The 21,803-nt window shown below is 50.2% G+C and overlaps 1 protein-coding gene and 1 pseudogene across 1 annotated transcript in view; both read left to right on the top strand.

Annotated features, from left to right (window-relative positions):
• LOC141993655 (D-beta-hydroxybutyrate dehydrogenase, mitochondrial-like) overlaps positions 1-19,459 on the top strand; it is a 42,176-nt gene extending 22,717 nt beyond the window's left edge. Inside the window, exons 3-5 of the mRNA XM_074963199.1 lie at positions 8,526-8,667; positions 14,452-14,604; positions 16,277-19,459. Coding sequence (XP_074819300.1) covers positions 8,526-8,667; positions 14,452-14,604; positions 16,277-16,746 — 765 coding nt within the window. The 3' untranslated portion in view covers positions 16,747-19,459. The remainder of the gene's footprint in view (positions 1-8,525; positions 8,668-14,451; positions 14,605-16,276) is intronic.
• On the top strand, positions 10,273-10,604 carry LOC141993732 (large ribosomal subunit protein eL33 pseudogene; annotated as a pseudogene).
• Positions 19,460-21,803: the final 2,344 nt, after the last annotated feature.

The raw sequence follows: 21,803 nt of genomic DNA on the forward strand, positions 1-21,803 counted from the left end.
ATAGGTCGGAATATGAACAAGAGGCTGCTCGGCAGCTCTCCAACACCACTTTCTACAAGCCATTACCCTATGATCCCACTGAGAGTTACCAAAAGCAACTACAGCATTTGCTCAAGAAACTTCCTGAAAAAGCACAAGATCAAATCCGCACACACACACCCCTGGAACCCCGACCTGGGATATTCTATCTACTACTCAAGATCCATAAACCTGGAAATCCTGGGCACCCCATCATCTCAGGCATTGGCATCCTGACAGCAGGATTGTCTGGCTATGTAGACTCCCTCCTCAGGCCCTACGCTACCAGCACTCCCAGCTACCTTCGAGATACCACTGACTTCCTGAGGAAACTACAATCCATCAGTGATCTTCCTGATAACACCATCCTGGCCACAATGGATGTAGAAGCCCTCTACACCAACATTCCACACAAAGATGGACTACAAGCCGTCAAGAACACTATCCCCGATAATGTCACAGCTAACCTGGTGGCTGAACTTTGTGACTTTGTCCTTACCCATAACTATTTTACATTTGGGGACAATGTATACCTTCAGATCAGCGGCACTGCTATGGGTACCCGCATGGCCCCACAGTATGCCAACATTTTTATGGCTGATTTAGAACAACGCTTCCTCAGCTCTCGTCCCCTAACGCCCCTACTCTACTTGCGCTATATTGATGACATCTTCATCATCTGGACCCATGGAAAAGAAGCCCTTGAGGAATTCCACCATGATTTCAACAATTTCCATCCCACCATCAACCTCAGCCTGGTCCAGTCCACACAAGAGATCCACTTCCTGGACACTACAGTGCTAATAAACAATGGTCACATAAACACCACCCTATACCGGAAACCTACTGACCGCTATTCCTACCTACATGCCTCCAGCTTTCACCCTGACCACACCACACGATCCATCGTCTACAGCCAAGCTCTGCGATACAACTGCATTTGCTCCAACCCCTCAGACAGAGACAAACACCTACAAGATCTCTATCAAGCATTCTTACAACTACAGTACCCACCTGCAGAAGTGAAGAAACAGATTGATAGAGCCAGAAGAGTTCCCAGAAGTCACCTACTACAGGACAGGCCTAACAAAGAAAATAACAGAACACCACTAGCCGTCACCTTCAGCCCCCAACTAAAACCCCTCCAACGCATTATTAAGGATCTACAACCTATCCTGAAGGATGACCCAACACTCTCACAAATCTTGGGAGACAGGCCAGTCCTTGCCTACAGACAGCCCCCCAACCTGAAGCGAATACTCACCAACAACCACATACCACACAACAGAACCACTAACCCAGGAACCTATCCTTGCAACAAAGCCCGTTGCCAACTGTGCCCACATATCTATTCAGGGGACACCATCACAGGGCCTAACAACATCAGCCACACTGTCAGAGGCTCGTTCACCTGCACATCCACCAATGTGATATATGCCATCATGTGCCAGCAATGCCCCTCTGCCATGTACATTGGTCAGACTGCACAGTCTCTACATAAAAGAATAAATGGACACAAATCAGATGTCAAGAATTATAACATTCATAAACCAGTCGGAGAACACTTCAGTCTCTCTGGTCACGCAATCAGAGACATGAAGGTCGCTATCTTACAACAAAAAAACTTCAAATCCAGACTCCAGCGAGAAACTGCTGAATTGGAATTCATTTGCAAATTGGATACTATTAATTTAGGCTTAAATAGAGACTGGGAGTGGCTAAGTCATTATGCAAGGTAGCCTATTTCCCCTTGTTTTTTTCCTACCCCCCCCCCCCCAGACGTTCTGGTTAAACTTGGATTTGTGCTGGAAATGGCCCACCTTGATTATCATGCACATTGTAGGGAGAGTGGTCACTTTGGATGAGCTATTACCAGCAGGAGAGTGAGTTTGTGTGTGTATGGGGGTGGGGGAGTGAGAAAACCTGTATTTGTGCTGGAAATGGCCCACCTTGATTTTCATGCAGGTTGTAAGGAGAGTGGTCACTTTGGATAGGCTACTACCAGCAGGAGAGTGAGTGTGTGTGTGTGGTTTTTGGAGGGGGGTGAGGGGGTGAGAGAACCTGGATTTCTGCAGGAAATGGCCCACCTTGATTATCATACACATTGTGAAGAGAGTGGTCACTTTGGATGGGCTATTACCAGCAAGAGAGTGAGTTTGTCTGTGGGGGGGCGGAGGGTGAGAAAACCTGGATTTGTGCTGGAAATGGCCCAACTTGATGATCACTTTAGATAAGCTATTACCAGCAGGAGGGTGGGGTGGGAGGAGGTATTGTTTCATGGTGTCTGTGTATATAATGTCTTCTGCAATTTCCACAGTATGCATCCGATGAAGTGAGCTGTAGCTCACGAAAGCTTATGCTCAAATAAATTGGTTAGTCTCTAAGGTGCCACAAGTACTCCTTTTCTTTTTGCGAATACAGACTAACACGGCTGTTACTCTGAAACCTGTGGGGCATATATATGCTATGTGGTTCAGCAGCATTTCTACTGCATCCCCTTTTAAAAATCAGGTACACCAAATAGTCTGTCTCCTTCTTCCACCTTTCTCACTCCACCCATCATGGCAACCACACTGAAACAGAGGAGACTGTCAGCCTCTGATCACATCCACGGTAACATTAAAGCTTTTGTCTTTTGTGACAGGGTCGGGCCAGATGGCTATAGGAGAGTAATAGAAGGCAGATATATTAGCCCCAGGCTCAGTAGGTCCCTTTTCCCTGGGTAAGGTAACAGGGAAGGTTCCAGAACAATCAGGAACCTTCTGGAGACAATTAAGACAGGCTGATTAGAACACCTGCAGCCAATCAAGAAGCTGCTAGAATCAATTAAGGCAGGCTAATCAGGGCATCTGGGTTTAAAAAGGAGCTCACTTCAGTTTGTGGCGTGCATGTGAGGAGCTGGGAGCAAGAGGCACTAGGAGCTGAGAGTGAGAATGTGGACTGTTGGAGGACTGAGGAGTACAAGCATTATCAGACACCAGGAGGAAGGTCCTGTGGTGAGGATAAAGAAGGTGTTGGGAGGAGGCCATGGGCAAGTAGCCCAGGGAGTTGTAGCTGTCGCACAGCTGTTCCAGGAGGCACTCTAGACAGCTGCATTCCACAGAGCCCTGGGCTGGAACCTGGAGTAGAGGGCGGGCCCGGGTTCCCCCCAAATCCTCCTAATTCCTGGTCAGACAGAGGAGGAGTCGACCTGGACTGTGGGTTCAGAAAAACAGCCAAGCTGAGGGTTGCCGTGAAACTCCAAGGCGAGCAAATCTGCCAATAAGCACAAGACCCACCAAGGTAGAGCAGGAACTTTGTCACACATTGTAGGTTGCTTCTGTGAAAAACTGTCCAGTGCTGCCAAAGTACCTGGGGGGTTATTTAGGACAGTATCTGCTGGTTTCAGCTCTAGGAGAGGTTGAAGGTGATTTGAAGGCCCTTCTGGTATGACGGTTGCATCCACACCTGAATCTATTTTAAAATTAAGTCTTGCCTCAAATACTCAGTTTCACCTTCCAGGCTGGCTCTGTGTCATTACATGTGACTGAGCCCAGAAAAAAGGTCTCTTGACTCTCAGTGTTCACTTCTGTGTACAGCAGGGTGATGGGGTATGCAGACCCCACACTGGACAACATGGGGTTAATGAGCTAGTGTGGGCTCAAGTGTCGCTGCCCCATAGCAGGTGTGAGAAATGGCAGGTTCGGAGGGAGGAGATGAAGAGGGAGAACCCAGCTCAGTTGATGGCAGACCAGGGAGGAGAGCAGACATTCAGTCCTCGGCTGCTGCAGAGAGGGCAGACTGGAGGCAGAGCTCCCCAGCTGACTGCTGCCCAACGGCCCCTTCCTGAGGGGAGGGAGGGTCAGATGCTGACTCACCTTGAGAGGGAACCACTGCCTTCTATTACCTGCAAATGCAGGTTAGGGCCCTAGACTGATGAGTGTCCTCTGAAGGAAGAGAGCCTTGACCCAGCTTTGGGATGAACATCTGTGTTAATTCCCCTTGTTTTTGTTCATTAACTATCCAGAAGAGGAGAGACATTAAAGTGACCTGGCTGACGGTCCAAGTCACAGGAAGAGGCAGATGACCACAGCACTGGAATGACCATCAGCAGAAGGTACATGATGTGGAGAGAATTGCTATGCCACGCCCAGCCAAAAGAAGGCGCTAGTTGAGAGTCAACCGCTTCATGGGCAGACGGTGGCAAAACGTCCAGTTTTTGTGCATTTATGGCATGTGGCTCCTTTGGGTGGACAATCACCTCTTGGATTGTGATTTTCCCACATCATACGCAGCAATTGTAATAAATCCTCAAAGCCCCAGACATTGCCTTTCAGGATTTATTGAATTGCTTTTTACAGCTGTGCTAATCTCCTGTCGTCACTCTGTAAGTCACTTTCTCTAGGTCTCTTTCTGGAAGCCCCTGGTCTCTATTTTGATTTTTAGTCCTCTCCAATTGTCTCGTCATTTCTGTTGCTGTTTGAAGGGTTACATAGAATCATAGGACTAGAAGGGACCTCGAGAGGTCTTCCAGTCCCCTGCACTCATGGCAGGACTAAGTATTATCTAGACTAGTATTATCTAGAATTCTCTCTTCATTTGCAGTTTCTCTGATAGTCTGTTGCTAAAATGCCAGGCACTGTCTGTAGTCTGCTCTTCCCTTTTATCCTCAAAATCACAATTTTCTGCCGTGTCATACAAGCCTCCTATAAAAGATTCCACAGCCTCCCCCATATTTGGACATGCTGGTAGAAACACACTCGCTCATAAACCACATTAGGTTGAGGTATAAAATGCTCATCAAACTTAGCCAGCCCCCGCAGAGTAATTGTTCTTGTGGCTCTCGTCTCCAAAGGCCAAGGATTGAAAGACACATTCAGCTTCCCTGCCCCTGGTACAGATGAGAGAACTAGCTTTCCCCTCCCCTGTCTCGTTGTGGAGTTTAGTTGTAATGCAAAAACGTGCAAAGTGCTCCGTCCACGTGGGCCAGTCGGACAGTCTGTTGAAGCTGAGTCTCTCTGGAGTGGGGGACCTTTAGTGTTTTGACAAAATTCTGCAGTTTCTGTTTATCTTCTGACCCCATGTTGTGTTAGTCACACACATAGAGGCAAGATAGGTGCTAGTCACAACAGTTTTATTGTAAAAAAAGAGTGTCGACTGCCTCTGTCACTCAGCAAAGATAGGGTGCAGTATGCTTCATACAGTACAACCTCATGACTAAACATTTCCCTAGACCCAAAGAAGAGCTCTGGGATGCTCGAAAGCTTGTGCCTTCCACCCACAGAAGTTGGTCCAATAAAAGATATCACCCCCTCACTTTGTGTCTGTCACACATTATAATGCAGTTTAAACTTCCCCTCCCAGCCTGAAAGCACAGAAGCCGTAGAAAGAACAAATAAAACAAAGAGCAGGTGAAGGGGTAGAAGTTGTGTCTGCTGGGTGATGGAGATGCTGCTGTTGGAATCCGGGCACCAAGCCCAGACTCTGCTGATAAATCAACACAGCGACATGGACGAGGTTTTGTGGGCACTTTCATTTAGCATGAGGATCTGTCTGCAAGAGGGACGAGTCCCCTGTATGGTTCCTCCCAGGCACCAGGGGAGAAAAGGAGGCAGAGGGCGCACTGGGAATACCAGGTCTGCATGCTTCCCTCCGTGTTTTGTACCTAATGTGCATTCTTTTGGACGACCTCTTCTCCCCCCCAGAGACCCGAGGGGACATCATGGTGCAGAGTCAGGAGCAGCGAGGGTCAGTGACACAGCCCTAAAAAACCACCCAGGAGGCAACTCAGGCAGACCCTTCAGGAGACACTGGGAGTAGGAGGCACAGAGCAGAACCTTTGGGGGGATATGGGGAGACACCCCAACAGTCCTGGGAAGCATGCCTCACCTGAGCACTCCCGCAGCCCTCCCAGAGCTCACATCGCCCCAGAGGGGTAAGGAAGAGGTGAACCATGGAGGGGCAGGGCCAGCCCTGCAGTGGGCAGCCATGTCAGACAGTTATTCTGATGCTTATTTGATATAAAAATAGACCTTCCAAATCAGTATACTCTCTCGGCGCTGAGTGATTTGCAGGAGTTTAGGGCAGTAACTGATCCTCCTTGGCTGAAGAAGAAAATTCTTGTTTTAGGTGAGAAATACTAATGAGTGACACTGTTTTTCCAAGTCATTGACCAATGGCTGTTTGGCAGAAGTACTGGAAATGTGTTTCTTTTTATTTTAGTAAGGGCTGAGGGGGGAGAAAACTTACTTAGGGAGCCCTGGTTCTTAGCGCTCTGAGCTAACAAGAAGTGCCTTGAGCCCAGATACAGTAAGTCTCTGTTCGTGAGCTGGATTGGCTTCACTTCGTTCACTGCGAAGCAGCTGAAAAGCTCTTTGTATGATCCAAAGCTAAGTTTTAACAACGTTTTCCCAAGATACAGTGAGCAGCAGTGTACTGCATATAAACAATTTGCTTTAAAAGGGAGCATAACATTGTGATGCTGACACGATGCCTACCAAAATGCCAGCATCACACTTTGGGAAGTTTCCTTTTATGTACATAGAAAGGTGTGAGCAGTACTGTCGTGTCTCGTGTCCAGTGACCCAGGAAGTTCAACTGCTTCGTCCTGTGTTTCTGTGATGCCTGGTAACATTTAAGTTTTAAAAGGAAATGTTGTGGGACCAGATCCTGATTTCAGTTACGCTGGTGTAACACTGGAGTAACTCCACATTGAAGTTAATGGAGTTACCCCATCTGTATCAGCATGACTGAGACGGGAAGTTAGGCCATTCTGACTAACCACATGACCCTTTTGCTTAGCTGAAGAAGTTGTCAGAGGAAGGCACTTTTGAACAGGAGACAGGTAACCTGCAACACCAATAAAAGCAACTAAGTAAATATGCAATATTTACTTCAGCCTTCCTGCCAAGGCAGTCAAGCAGGTACCTGTGGGGTAAGACAGGCAATCTCCCCACCTACTGTAACATGATGTGGGACTACACTTGCCTTGTCCTTTTTGCCCACAATAATTGAAAGCTAGTATGCAAGTACAGGAGAAATCAGATCAATCAGAAGTGCATCTGAAGAAGTGAGGTTTTTACCCACGAAAGCTTATGCTCAAATAAATCTGTTAGTCTTTAAGGTGCCACCAGACTCCTTGTTGTTTTTGACTAATAGCAGCCCATCAAAATGCAAATGTCTCCTCCCTGATAAAGTTGATGATAAGAAGGAGGGGAGGAAATGGTGACCTAAATATCAGCTCTAAGATGCCTGGATTCCCTGGAGTCCATGGCTGAGCTAAGGGAAATTGAATTCCACCTTGTAGAGGTGTTTGTTTTTTGTTCTGTTTTTCATTCCTTCCCCACCCCCAAAAAGACCTTAAAGCCAAGTCCCAAATCCTGCCTGCTTTGCCTGGCAATGACCAGGTACAATTTGGAATTTGGTCTCAAATATAAGTTTTGTTTAATAAAAAAAAAAAATACACAGCAACAAATACAAAATACACACAGCAACAAAACCAAAAATAACCCCAACAAAACTAAGCACCTAAGAACGGTTTCCATTATTCTATTTAAAATTCCAGGGGAAATAGCTCACGAAAGCTCATGCTCAAATAAATTGGTTAGTCTCTAAGGTGCCACAAATCCTCCTTTTCTTTTTAGGGGAAATATTGTCCCTCAATTTTCACTTCAGTGCTTGCAAACTAAATATTGCAGCTTTGTGCTATTGCATGAGATCCTGGAAGTAAAACTGGACAAGAAACTGGTCATAAAGAAAAGTGGAGTTGACCTCATTATTCAGGGTGGAGTAAGCTTTTGTTCTGATGTCCTTACCCAGCGTTTCCTCTTCCCATCTTGCTGTGAACCAGGTGTCTGAATGGCTGCCACTCTCCCCACAAAGGTGACTGCATCTTCCTGATACTTCCATTACTATGCCTCCTGATCTCTTTTGTAAAAAATGCAAATTGTTATACAGAATGTTCACCTTTCAGTGTTTTATACCTTTCCTTTCTTATAGCACTGGACTGTTTGCTCTCAGACTCAGCCAGCAAGGAATTGCCTTTGGCATTGTAGTCTTGCATTTGCTTCTGAAAGAGAATGAAAGAATACATTTAATTAGAATGGGTAGGAATTTTGAGAGTGAGCTATTCAGAGGAGCTGCCAGAAAAGCCTTTACTCTCAAGTCCAGAAAATCTGGACTTCTGTGATCCTTTTGAAAATGTTGGCTCTGTTACCCACAGAGCACTGACACTGTTCAGCACTTACATAGCTCTCTACACCCTCCAAGTGCGGGGCAAACAGTAACCAATGAATCCACCTGTGAGGAAGGGAGAAACAGAGTCAGTCTATTTGCTGGGTGGGGAAATTGAGACAGAAATGGGAGGTAAATTCCCAAAGGTTGGACTCGCATTGTGTGATTGCATAGGCCATCTGGGGGCCACCTCTGTATGTGCATTTCCAACAGCACAAGCCTGTGTCCTTGGTGCGGGGCTAGATTACTGCCGTTCTGTCTGAGCAGGGCATCTCTCTCCTTTCTCTCTTGGGCAGGGTGAGAATGGACATGGCACCAGGGAGCTGGAGAGCATGAAATCAGATCGCATGAAAGTGCTGCAGCTAAATGTGTGCAGTGACCAAGAAGTGGCTCAGGCTGTGGAGTTTGTGAAGAACAATCTGAAGGAGCCGGAGAAAGGTAGTGGGGATAACATTACAGGCTGGGGGAGCCTGTGCTCTCAGGCCAGTTGCCTTTTTAATTTACTTACATGAACCCTTGTTAAGGAGGAATTACCCCACTAGGGCAGAGTTAAGTTTATCTGAGTGGCTTAGTAATGGATCTGACTGGTGTGTGGGAGGCATTTCCTGGCTTTAGTTTTTTGTTGTCACATTCTGGAAGGTGCAAAGGGGAGCTGGACTGTTGCATGACAGCAGATACAAGCTGGCAGACAGCAGCCACCTCTTACCATAGGCACCGACTTCCCCCCTTCTGCCCCCAGCCCTATTCCCAATCCACCCCTTCCATGAGGCCCTGCCTCTTCCCACCCCTCCCTGCCCCTATTCCAACTCCTTCCCCAAATCCCCACCTCAGCCCTGCCTCTTCCCCACCTCCTCTTCTGAGTGCGCCAGGTTCCTGCTCCTCCCCCTCCCTCCCAGAGTGTGCTAACGCTGCCAAACAACTGTTTGGTGGTGGCTGGGCAGGAAGCGCTGGAAGGTAGGTGGAGGAGCGGGGATGTGGCACGCTCAGGGGAGGAGGAGGAGGTGGGACGAGGGGTAAGGGGAGCTTGGCTAATTTTTCCCCATGGGTGCTCCAGCCATGGAGTCGGCACCTATGCCTCTTACTACGAACGGCCTGGCTCCTGCTTGATTTGAAGAAAGTTACTACTTGGCAGCACTGCAGGTAACCAGGCTGGCTGTGGGGAATGGAGCTTGAAATGGGACCTCCCTGTGCCTCTCCATCTCTCCCCTCTGTATCTGAGCCTGCTTCGGGGAGTTTGTGAGGGTTTGGCCCCAGTGGATCACACTATGCCTGCTCTGCTGTATTCATAGAGCCTGATCGGCCACCCACATGGGAGTAAACCAGCCACCAGCCTCAGACCAGGACTGATGATAAGCACATGACATGTCAGGGTAGTGAGCATCTCCTCACAGCTTTCTGTCCAGGGACATCCTCACAGGAGCACTTGGGGGTTTGCTCCATCCAAGAGGTGGGGTAGGGCCAGAAGTAGCTTTTTCCTTGGTCCTGGCAGGTGTTAAGGTGCTGGGCACATTAAAAGTGTGGCAGAAAGATAGTCCCAAACTTCATTCAAAGTACACAACAAGGTCCTTAATCCCTACATGAATGATGCTATTAAATATAAGGAAGAAATAACCAGAAGTCAGTTCCCACCTCCTCCCCTGAATGTGCTTTCTCTGTGCACAATTCTGTCCTTCCTGCACAACCATTCCACACCTGCCCTGTCTCATCAGATTCCTCTCCACACCTTCTCACACCTTCCCAAGCTTTTCACGCAGAGCAGGTTAGCAGCAGCGGCCCAGAGCTATGCTGTACAGAATAAGAGCTTTCAGGCAAACCTCACTGTTGTTTCTCAGACAGTGGCAATGAGATAAAAGTCTGGTTCCTAGCAGGGATGGGCACAGTATCTCTTGTGTACTTCTCCATCTGATAGGTGGGCAGTCCCTCCTTCGTGGAGATTTATGTAGTCACTTACTGCCATAGGCATGCTCATGGCGGCTCCCTCTCACTGCCATCTTGGGGCAGAGCCATGGGGGCTTGTTGGGATCAAGACTTCAGGGCAACACCATGTCTGGGAGATCGTGGTCCAAGGTCATTTTTGCTGGCTATAAGTGTGGCCTCCAAAACCAAAGGGATCATACTGCCCTTCTGAAAATTAACGGAGTTAGACCTGGGACAAGACTGAATTCTACTTGGGCAAGAGATGTGCCCATGTATACAATGCCAAACACCACACCGTGACTCTTGGTGGCAAGCCCAACACAACACAAGGCAGCTGGGTGAAAGTAACACATGCCCATAGAAACAGTGGCTTGCTTTGTGCTAAGTTCCAACCCAACCTTCTTGACAAAACCAGGGGGCACAGAATCAGAGTGATGCTGTGTCCATTTAGAATCTAAATTTTTACTGAAAATATAATTCAGAATTTTACTCCTGGGGGAATTCCGCACTACTGCACATGCTCAGAATTTATGTTCCCTGCAGATTTCTTTGCTTCCCCACAGAAAAATGACTCTCTGAAGGGGAAGCAAAGGGAAGCCACAAGAGCGGTTATGCGACCCGCCCCAGCAGTATGTTTTGGGTGCCCAGGGCAGCTGGCAGAGAGGTAAATCACTGTGGGGCAGGAGGCGGGACTGGGGAAGACCTGGCTGGTGGCTCCGACCCTGCCCCAGGCTCAGCTGCTAGTCCCAGCTGGGCTGGGGAGAATGGGACTTCCTCTTCCCCTGCACGGCATCTGGGGCTGGGTCAGACCCACCCCCAGATTTCTCTCCCAGCTGCAGGAAGCTCTGCAAACTGCTCCCCCCTCCCCCCAGCTTCCTGCACCCATTGCTCCTCAGCTGCAGGGGGAGGGATTCCTGTAGAGGGAGCTGCTCCCCTATCCACCCAACACCCATTCATCCAGACCCCCTCATACCCAGATCCTCTCACTGAGCCTCACCCTCCTGATAAGCCCCACTCCCCTTGCACCTGGACCACCCCAATGAGCCGGGTGCACCTGGATCCCTATCCCACTGAGCCCCAACCAGGTACACCTGGATCCCCACCGCACTGAGCCTCACTCCCCCAGCATCTGAACCCCCCACTGAGTCCCCCACCCAGACCACCCTGCCAAGCTCTATCCCTCCTACTCCCAGCCTCCCCCACCACTGAGCCCCAACACCTTCACCTGGAGACCCCTGCAGAGTCCCATTACCGTTACACCCAGAAACCCCCAACAAGCCCCTGTGTATCCAGATCCCCCCCTGCACCCAGATTCCCCACTGAGCTGCCCGCACCCAGGTTGCCCCACACAGAGCCCTCTCAACCCACACCTGGATCCTCCCACATTAAGCCCCTCCACACTTGGATCCTGTCTTGCTGAGCCTGCCTGCCCACACAGAGGGGCAGGGCCCTGGGGTGTTTCTGGGGCAGGCTGGGTCCTTGCACTGTGTCAGGGTTAGAATCATAGAATATCAGAGTTGGAAGGGACCTCTGGAGGTCATCTAGTCCAACCCCCTTCCCAGAGCAGGACCAATCCCCAACTAAATCATCCCAGCCAGGGCTTTGTCAAGCCTGACCTTAAAAACTTCTAAGGAAGGGGATTCCACCACCTCCCTAGGTAACGCATTCCAGTGTTTCACCACCCTCCTAGTGAAAAAGTTTTTCCTAATATCCAACCTAAATCTCCCCCACTGCAACTTGAGACCATTACTCCTTGTCCTGTCACCTTCTACCACTGAGAATAGTCTAGAGCCATCCTCTTTGGATCCACCTTTCAGGTAGTTGAAAGCAGCTATCAAATCCCCCCTCATTCTTCTCTTCTGTAGACTAAACAATCCGAGTTCCCTCAGTCTCTCCTCATAAGTTGGGTGCAGCCTCACTGCTGAATCCATGTCCCGGGGGGAGCTGCACAGTGATCTCCCACCTCTGTGCAGCCACTAGCCTGTGCTCTCCAGTGCCATGCTGGAGCCTCCACATTTATTTGACAAATAAAATTTGCAGAATTTTAAAATATTGTGCGCCGAATTCTAATTTTTTTGGTGCAGAATGACCTCAGGAGTAGAATTTGTTCCAAAACACACAGAAAGCACAACATTCCAGACGGCGTGTCTGGGCTTTGAGATGCTAAACTCTTTGGGGTGGGTAGTGTCTCTATTTCTCTTTGGTCTTGGGCCGCACCCACCAGTGTTGACACTGAACAAATAATAATGATAATGCTCTTTAAATGTGTGCCAGATGACTATCAAAGTTATGTTACAGACTACTATGATATGATTGACTAATGATGGAATCTCATAAAGGATTAACTGCTTTAATTAGCTTTTTCATAAATGGTCCTAAATGTATTAAATTTATTATACAGGCTCTGGTTACAGAGAGACCTGTTCCAGAACATGGCAGGGAGCCAAGAACTCCTGTGCCAAAGCTCTGCTGTAAGCCCTGTTCCCTCTCTGGCCTCGGGGAACTCATGACAAACTCATTCAATACAAGTCTCCGCTGAACTCTCTGACTTCTGTGAAATTACACTAGGGATTAATCAGGCACTCTGTGTCCTAATACCGTAGTACTCTTATCATTATTTATTATCTGTGGGTGCTACCGCAACACAGACCCTTATCAGGATCGGGGCCTCATTTTGCTGGGTGCAGCTCAAACATATAATTTAAGATCGTCTCTTCCCCAAGGACTTTACAGTCTACAATAAGGACAACGCTTAGCAGGTGGGTGTGTAACACAGGGAGAATGTGTCTAGGGGATGGGAGCAGTATGTGTAGCAGAAACAGAGACACAGCGTTGCCTGGATTAGCTATGTGTATAATTTATAATCTTCAATTAAAAATAATCATATGTACACAGACACCCAAATAAATGAACACGAGGTTTCAGTGGCTCTTCCAACAGGCCACCTGCCTACCTGTTACCTGAGCTAGCTAGCTGAGGCCATCACAGTAGAAACGGGATTTGAGAAGTGATTTGAAAGAGGGTGAGGGAACTGAATAGGAGAGAGCGTTCTAGGCATAAGGAGCAGCCTGGGAGAAGTTGCTCAAAGAGGACAAGGGACATTGGAGTCTGCCACGGTTGGCTGGGCAGAGGGGCCTGTTCATTATGTGGCAGGACAGGTGAGCAGATAAGTATAACGGGGACCCTGATAACGATGGCCCTACCACGACAGAAATAATAATAAATACACAACTAAATAACTGGTCAGAATTTTGCAATGTCTGATCCTTGTTTTCCTATAGTTTGCTCTGTCATTATCGTTGGTTATTGATTACATCACACCATATAGATATAAACAGGACTTTAGAAGAAAGACAGAGTCCTTACTCTGAAGAACGTAAAATCTCAGGACTCAATCCTGCAGACAGTCCTAAAGACAGCTGTGTCTTTAGTGCAAACGAATGAGGTTCTGCTGTAGTAAAGATTGAAAGTAGCCAAATTGTGGGCTGGTTACAAGTTGCTGCCCTCTGCAAACACCGGAGAAAGAACTTGGATGGCAGAACCCTGCAGAGGTGCCACGGTTAAGTCAGGACTTTCAAAAGTGGCCTCTGATGTTTCGGGTGCCCATCTTGAGCCTGTTTATTCAGAGGTGCTGAGCACCCTCATTCCCCCACAAGTAGGTGGGACCCATGGCTGCTCAGCCCCTCTGGAAATCAGTCCCCAGGTTAGGCTCCCCAAATCAAGTGTTATCCTTCATCTTCTCTGGCTGGAGGAGGACACTGTGCCGCTGCTGGAGAGGCAGCCGCTCCAGGGGAGCTCTTGCCTATTTCTCCTGTTTGTGCTCTTCAGTCAAACACCAGCCAGAGTGGGCCATGGTTAGCGGGACAGATACAGGTCCATCCCAGCCTCAGGAGAGCCAACGACATGACAGCAAGCAATGTTCCTGAGGGTCAGGTGCTGGCCCCTCACTAACTTCCCTGGTGCATTTGTCTTACCGGTTAACCCACCTTAACTGTTAACCCCCACACCGGCTGGAGTAGCCCCAGCCATGCCGACTGGCCCTTTAATCGGTTAACTGTTTAAATGAAATATTTTTAATCGTTTAAACAATTAACTTTTAAAACAATCTTTACATCCCTACTCCTGTTATTCCCATGTTACAGGAGCCCACTGCGGTGTTGTTGGTGTATTTCACTGTCCTAGATGAAAAAGTCCTGTTTTTGCCAGCAGGTTGTTTTACCCTGAGAGAAGATGAAATCCCAGAAGAGCTGTTTCTCCCTGAGGGACCCCCTACTTACACCCTTTAACTCTCTTGTTTATTGTCAGGTCTCTGGGGCTTGGTGAATAACGCTGGAGTATCAGCCTTCGGAGAGGTGGAATTCACGAGCATAGACAAGTACAAGGAGGTGGCTGATGTCAACTTGTGGGGAACTGTCAGAGTGACCAAGGCTTTCCTGCCCCTTGTTCGCAGAGCTAAAGGTACAGATGGCATCTGGTATGGCCGCAGTCAGAGAGAAGCTTTGCAAAGCAACAGGGAAAAGCCACTAGAAACCATCTCAAGTTCTGCCTTCAGTGATACCTGTGCAAGCCCCTGAGGCTGTACAGGCATGATGGAGAGCAGTATTTGGCCGTAATATGAGCACTTTGCAGATCTATAGCAAATCACCTTGTGTAACTCCTGTCTTTGAGGGGATCTGAGCTATAGCAAGGATGATAAATGAGGTTATAACAATATCTATGCACAGAGCCATTTTAGATGCTTCCCAAAAAGCCAGCCCAGCTAAACATGCCAGTGAGGTAATAAATATGAGGACTTTGGAGGCAGTAGGCGGATGCAAGCCCAGCCTCCTGCTCTGGGAAGGGAGACACAGACACACAAGAGGTGACACTGAGATGTTTTTTCCAGATATCATTTATACTGTGTGCTGCTAAATATATCCCAGCTGCCCTATAAGTAACTGCCCAGCCAAGTTTATATATTGTTATTCCTGTTCCGTTGTCATGGTGAAGGTGCATACAGGGTGTGAACAACAGTGTAGAAACTAAGTGTGCCACTCTGCTCCATGTGGCTGTAACATTTCAAGCCCCAAAGCTTGGCCCCACAAAACTCCTTATTAATGCAATAGCTGAGAGGATTTTCAGGGTCAGTTCAGCTAATGTAGCTGAACACGCGGCTGCAGGCTCCCCAGGGCACTGCTCCCCAGGAGCTGGATGAAACGCTAGAGGAGGTTTACTGCTCCTGCTCCCAGCCCTGCTGGAGTACAAACCACTTCGCGCTGACAGAGCACTGTGGTGAGTATGGGCTGTCCCTGAGGGATCAGGATGTCTCCCCTTTATCACAGCTGCAGCAGGGCCGCAATCACAGCTCCCTCCCCTCCTGTTTAACAGGAAAGCTCCATCCCTCTCCCATCACTCTCCACACACTCACGCCCCAGTTCCAGACACAGACCAATATGTGAATGGGCGCCAGAGAAACCTCCCCTGCACTGGCATGGGGAAGTGGGGGTGGGAGAGAAGGCCACCCAGAGAGTCCTGGGGCTCCCAGCTTTGGGCCCCAAATGCTCCTAAGCTTGCCCTGTCTGAGGTTTTGTTCAGTATTCATTATTACCTGGAAATGGGGATTGCAGCTCTTTGGTGAGTTTATGGAATGGATGGAGTGGCCATGGCCCTCGGAAATCCCCATCCATGTGCCCACAACAAACATGGCTGCCTCATCTTCTGTCCCCTGTTCCTCCTTGGCTAACACCCAGCTAGCAAATACAACATGAGTATCAGTGGAATTATTCCTGGTGTGGAGCTGGAAAGGGGCAAGGTCTTCCAGGCACAGGAAGGAGAGGGGGTAGACTGAGAGGATGACTGGTGATGAGATTAACCACGTTTGTGTCGGGGAGCCCTGACAACAGTGTGATTTCTGGAAGTCAGTCAGCAGCCAGGGCTGAGGGAAAGGATGTGTCAGTAGCATGAAGATCAAAGGAGGGTGCTTGCTGCCATGTCTTGGCTGAGGAGCCCCTTGTCCTCCAGCACAGAGTTTATGTTGTCTGGAGATTATTCCCTGAACAGGTTATCCTGTCACCAGTCTATTCGGGTGTCTATCCTGCCTAGCTCAGAACAGAGGCTACCAATTTTCTTTTCCTGTCTCTGTCCACTCTAGGTCGTGTGGTGAACATCACCAGCATGTTAGGGCGGATGGCCAGCCCTTCCCGCTCCTCCTATTGCATTTCCAAGTTTGGCGTGGCAGCCTTCTCTGACTGCCTCCGGCAGGAAATGTACCGCTGGGGAGTCCGCGTTATCCTCATTGAACCCAGCAACTTTGTAGCTGCTACTGGTATTCTGACACGTGAGAGCATCGAAGCCCAAGCAGAGGAGCTGTGGAGAGGAGCCAGCAAAACTGTCCGGGAAGACTATGGGAAACCCTATTTCACACGCCAGATAACCCTGATGAAGACCTTCATTAACAGCGGCCTGAAGGACATGTCACTCGTCCTGAACGACATCACGGATGCGCTCACTTCCAAGTACCCTTACACCCGGTACAATCCCATGGAGGCCCACTGGCGCGTGAGGCTGCACGTCATGACTCACCTGCCCACCGCACTTGCAGACTGGCTGTATATTTACTGAGCCACACTTTAAATAACTGGCCTGACAGCACCCACTCACTGTGTGTATTCGGATCTTAAAACTGATCAGTGGTAGCTAGAGACGGACCGGCTCCGGAACACCACGTCTCTCTGCACGAGGTGGTTTGGGCAGGATCAGGGCTTCGGCCCACATCTGTGTTGTGGAACACTGAGAAAAGACAGGGTCTGGACCCTTCCTAGTCCTCACTCCGTCATACTCCCTGCTATTCCAAGGGCATTTTCCACTGCACTGAGGAGGCGGCAGGGGAAGGTTTGTTATAATGGGACAAATCTGTTCCTGGTGTAAAGAGGCCAGCTGAGCTCCCTCCAGGGTGGATTTCTCTCATTAATGGGATCTTGCCAAGGGCAGGTCAGTTGTGGCCATGCTCGTAGATATCTCAAAGAAAAGAGCTAAAATGGGAAACAAAAGCAGCGTTTTCCATTAGACCAGAACTAGGTCAGTCACAACTTCTCTGCTCCCCGTCCTCGTGATATTGCTGAGTCACACGGCTCCACAGCCGTCTCTAGGGATAACAGCAGCATGACCTCTAAATGGCTTAATTGTGCAGGGTCAGGTTAGGAAAAAACTAGACAGCTCCGCAAGTGCAAAATCTCAGTAGAGAGAGGCCGTCCTCTCCAGGCACTGTAACCAGGGAGCAGACGGAGCCACTACTAGAGCCAGGGCCCAGACGTGGGCTGCGAGGGAGCACGTCTAAAGGGGTTTGGACCCTTCCCTGACTCTCTCACTGGCTGCTGGAGTGACAGGCCCTGAGACCAGGCCTTAGATAGCCCTAGAAATGCCCCTTCGTGGGCAGACTTTCACCGCTGGAAGACAAACAGGCACTTGGCTTCTGGCCCAGTTTTGGAATAAAACCACATTAGGGCTGCCCCAGCAGCTGCTCCCGTCTGGCACAGCTGCTCCTGCCCCTCCGCCCCCAAAGACACCAGTTGTTCCTACTGAGAATCTCCCACCCAGATCCACTGCCCTGGGGATGGGCCGGGCAGATTGTCACATCCCATCCATTGTGACAGAGTTCATGGATCCTGCCGTAGCTTGGCTCACTGGAGCCCATGGAGAAAGCCATGCTGACCAAGCCAGCAGCGTGGAGATTTATGGGTTAATAATCCCTGTCAGGGGCTTGAGCATCTCAGCTGTGCACCTGGCTGAGCGAAGGCTCTCATGCAGCTGGGCCTCCTTAGTGCTCACTAGAGGGCTGGATGAGGGCCCTCAGAGGGAGAAGCAATGGTTTGCTGATCAAAAGTCAGGACAGGGCTCTCGGGAGATGGGTGGTGCTTCCTGGGAGCTTGGCTGGCATTCAGTGTTGAGGTCGTTAACTCTGTGAAGGGCTGTAGCCAGGGACTGTGCCATTCAGGTCTGTTGGTTAAACAAGAACCCCTGTAGGAAACAGCAGAGAGGGATTGTTGTTGTTGCTTAACCCAGGGTGTCCTGTGAGCACTTCCTGATCATGCAGCCCCCAGCCCTACTGCTGTCCTGGACCCCCTCTGGGTTGAGAGGGTAGGGATGCCACGATCACTGGGTGCTCAGTGTGCTGGGGAGAATGAGTTGGGGTGGGGGAGGTTCAGTCTAGCTCCCAGTGGGTGGGTGTCCCCAGCACAAATAGCATCCTCATGGCTGGCACTAGCTGGCCCCCCTTTGGCCCTGCCTAGCCTGCCTTCTCAACAACCCCCAGACACCCACACTGAATAAGAACCATCCCCACAGGACACTGAAATGCCTGGATAGTCTGAGTACAAAGCCCTGAGTGGATGCTGCAAGGGGCACCATTTCTTTCCTTTTATTAATATTTCACAATGAAATGGCAATATGACAATAAGTGTCTCCTCAGAAACCTTCCTAGTATCTCTGCAGCTAATGAGAGTAGATGTGTCTGGTGGCTCGGGGATGGGGCCTGTTGTTCGTAGCATCGGGGTGCTTTGTCTTTGCTAGTGCTGGAGTTGCTCAGCACCTCACCCCTTCTCTAAGGAGTGACTGCTTGTAAGACCATGATCTGACTCCCGGCACTGCTGGTCAGGCTGGGGATCGATCGTCCAACTTCAGCACAGGTATACAGCACACACGCCCCCTGCTGCCGCTGTTTGTTCTGTTTCAAACTGATGTGAGATAAAAGTGAATTTCAAACCAGTTTTCAGAGTAGAAGCCGTGTTAGTCTATATTTGCAAAAAGAAAAGGAGGACTTGTGGCACCTTAGAGACTAACAGATTTATTTGAGCATAAGCTTTCGTGAGCTACAGCTCACTTCATCGGATGCATTCAGTGGAAAACCAGTTTGTCACTCATCCTGACCCTGCCCTCTTACATGAGTTACAGCATTTTATAGGACTCAGATTGTACCTGTGGCTGGATTCCAAATCCAGCTGTAAATGCTGTTTGATGTCGTGAAACCTCTTGAGAGTAAGGGAGGCTTCACATGGAGCTTGTGTGGAGAGGGCATGTGTTATAAATAAGGATTGGAAACGCTGGGCTGTAGGGCTATTTTCCATTGCAGATCACAAGTGTACAGAGAATGTCAGGGATGCAGGATGTCTGTTACTGGAAAAGATAAGATACCCTGGTGTTAAGCTACAGCAGTGCACGTCTGCTGTCCTCTGTATCCTTTGTGTCACCTGCACTGTGAAATTCTGGGAACACTAAGTACCACTTGATTACACAGAAGGGAAAATAAAGGAGATTTCTAGAGAACATGTTTTTTCCAATTCTTGTATTTTTTACATTTTCTCTTTTTCTCTGTGGGCTCTGTCACAGATCAGGGCATCTCTGGTCCAGCACAGCAGCTGCTCACAAGCTCCCAGCTCCTCAGCTGCCACCTCTCTTAGGTGGAGACCTGTGTCTCTCTCCCTACTGAGCTGCACAGCTCCCTGCCTCCACTGTGAATTCCCCAGCAGTCAGACTGCCTGAGCTGACTGCTGTGCCTTCCCCTCAGAGGCTCTCAACAGCGTAATTATCCATAGGTGTAAGTTACTGGGCAGCCCTTTCTAAACAAGGGCATGCTTGGGGTGAAAGCAGGACAAAGAAAACACTGAAAACAATAAAAGAACCTATATGCATGCTGAAGAGCTTACCAGTGATCACCCCAGCACCGGCTCTGGTAGGAATCAGTCCTTCAGATCCCACACCGGGGTCTTCCTGTGGGGACAGGTTCAGAACAAGCACCCCCGTGAGTAGGTCAAGTCCCTTCAACCCTGCCCAGAAAGGAGGGGGCCCCTGCCTTGGCTAGAAGGGCCTGTCCGGGTGCTGGATCAGAAAGCAGGCCCTGAGTCACTTTAGAATTTAGATGCAGCCGATTAACCAACAAAGACTGTACTTTTGGATAATCTAGAGCAGTGGTCTCCAAACTGGGGTGTGCGAGATGATCCCGGGGGTGCGCAGCAGCAGGAGAGCCGCCGGACGGCACTCTGCCATTTTTTTCTTTGGCGGCAGCTCTGCACGTCCACGGCTGGTGTTCCCCTCCGGCGGCCTGCCTGTGGCTGGTCTTCCAGTCGTCTTCCGTCGGCGGTGCGCCTGCGGCAGGTCTTCCGGTCTTCCCCCCTGGGGGTGCATGAACCAAAAAGTTTGGAGACCTCTGATCTAGAGAATCCAGTTGGAACCAGTATCTGTGAGCCTTTTCAGGCAGTGGTGCCTGGCAGGAGTTGTTATAACGTGAGTGAATTTGCCCCCCACTGTTCTTAGTTCCTGGAGACCCGAGGACTCCCTCCCTCATGGAATTACAGACAGCCCCTGAGCCACAATGACACACACATTTAACTCAATAAGGTTTGTCCAGGATATTGCCAGGTCTATCACAGGTCTGCAGCACTTACTTACCTGAGTAGCCCCATTGGAGTAAAGGGACTCAGGTAAGTAAGGGCTCCAGGATTGAGTTTTATGTGGCTTTTAAAATTGAAGGAGTTCATATTCTGTCACTGAGACGGACCTGCACTCTATGGTGCCGATAGGGAGGGAAGGATGAAGAGGTATGTAGCCTGCACTGGTAGTGTGGTTGTCAGCTACCACCCGCCCCCACACACCCCATGCACTGAACAAATACTGCCGTGGCTCAGCGCCACTGAGGCTCTTGACCAGGGGTCTCAAACGCAAATGACCACGAGGGCCACATGAGGACTAGTACATTGGCCCGAGGGCCGCACCACTGACCACCCTGCCCCGCCCCGCTGCCCTGGCCCCACCCCCACTCCACCCCTTCCGTGAGGCCCTGCCCCTGCCCCATCTCTTTCCACCCCTTCCCTGCCCCCATTCCAACCCCTTCCCTGAAATCTCTGCCCCCTCCCTGCCCCCAGGGGGTGCAGAAGGGGTGCAGGGGGCTCAGGGGAGGGGGCTCAGGGCAGGGGATCAGGGTGTGGGGTACGGCAGGGGGCTCAGGGCAGGGGGTTCGGCTGCAGGAGGGGTTCGGGGACGGGTCCAGCCTGGCGCGCACTGTGGGCAGGGCAGGCTCCCTCCCTGCCTGCCCTGCCCCCGCGCCGCTCTGGGAAGCAGCCGAGGCCTGGGGGGGCCGGCACAGGGGTCTGTGTGTTGCCCTGGCCGCGCCTCCAGGTACCTCCCCCGAAGCTCCCATTGGCCGTGTTTCCCCGTTCCCGGCCAATGGGAGCTTCCCCCGCAACACACAGCCCCCTGTGCGCCCCCCCCCCCCCCACAGGTTCCAGCCACTTCCCGGAGCAGCGCGGGGGCAGGGCGGGCAGGCAGGGAGCCTGCCCTGCCCCCGGTGCGTGCCGGGCCAGAGCCGCTCTCAGTAAATGCTGGGGGAGCTGGTGGGCCGCAGAAAATAACCCCGCGGGCCGCGTGTTTGGGACCCCTGCTCTTGACAGACCCCCAACGCATGGCTGCAAGCACCAGAGCAGGTCAGCGTCCATCAGTCGAGGGCTGCGGTTCACAGGCTCCCCAGCCAATTCTGCTCATTGTTGTTTGGTTTTGTGGTGTTATGGTTGCCCCTGAAGGCCACATCCAAGATCTGGGCCCTATTGTGGTGGGTGCTGTGCAGATGTCCAGTGAGGTCCCCAGCCCCACAGATCTTAGGGTCTACGTAGGCAAGACAGAACAAATAA

This window comes from Natator depressus, chromosome 9 (genome assembly GCF_965152275.1).
Source record: "Natator depressus isolate rNatDep1 chromosome 9, rNatDep2.hap1, whole genome shotgun sequence".
Lineage (NCBI taxonomy): Eukaryota > Metazoa > Chordata > Testudines > Cheloniidae > Natator > Natator depressus.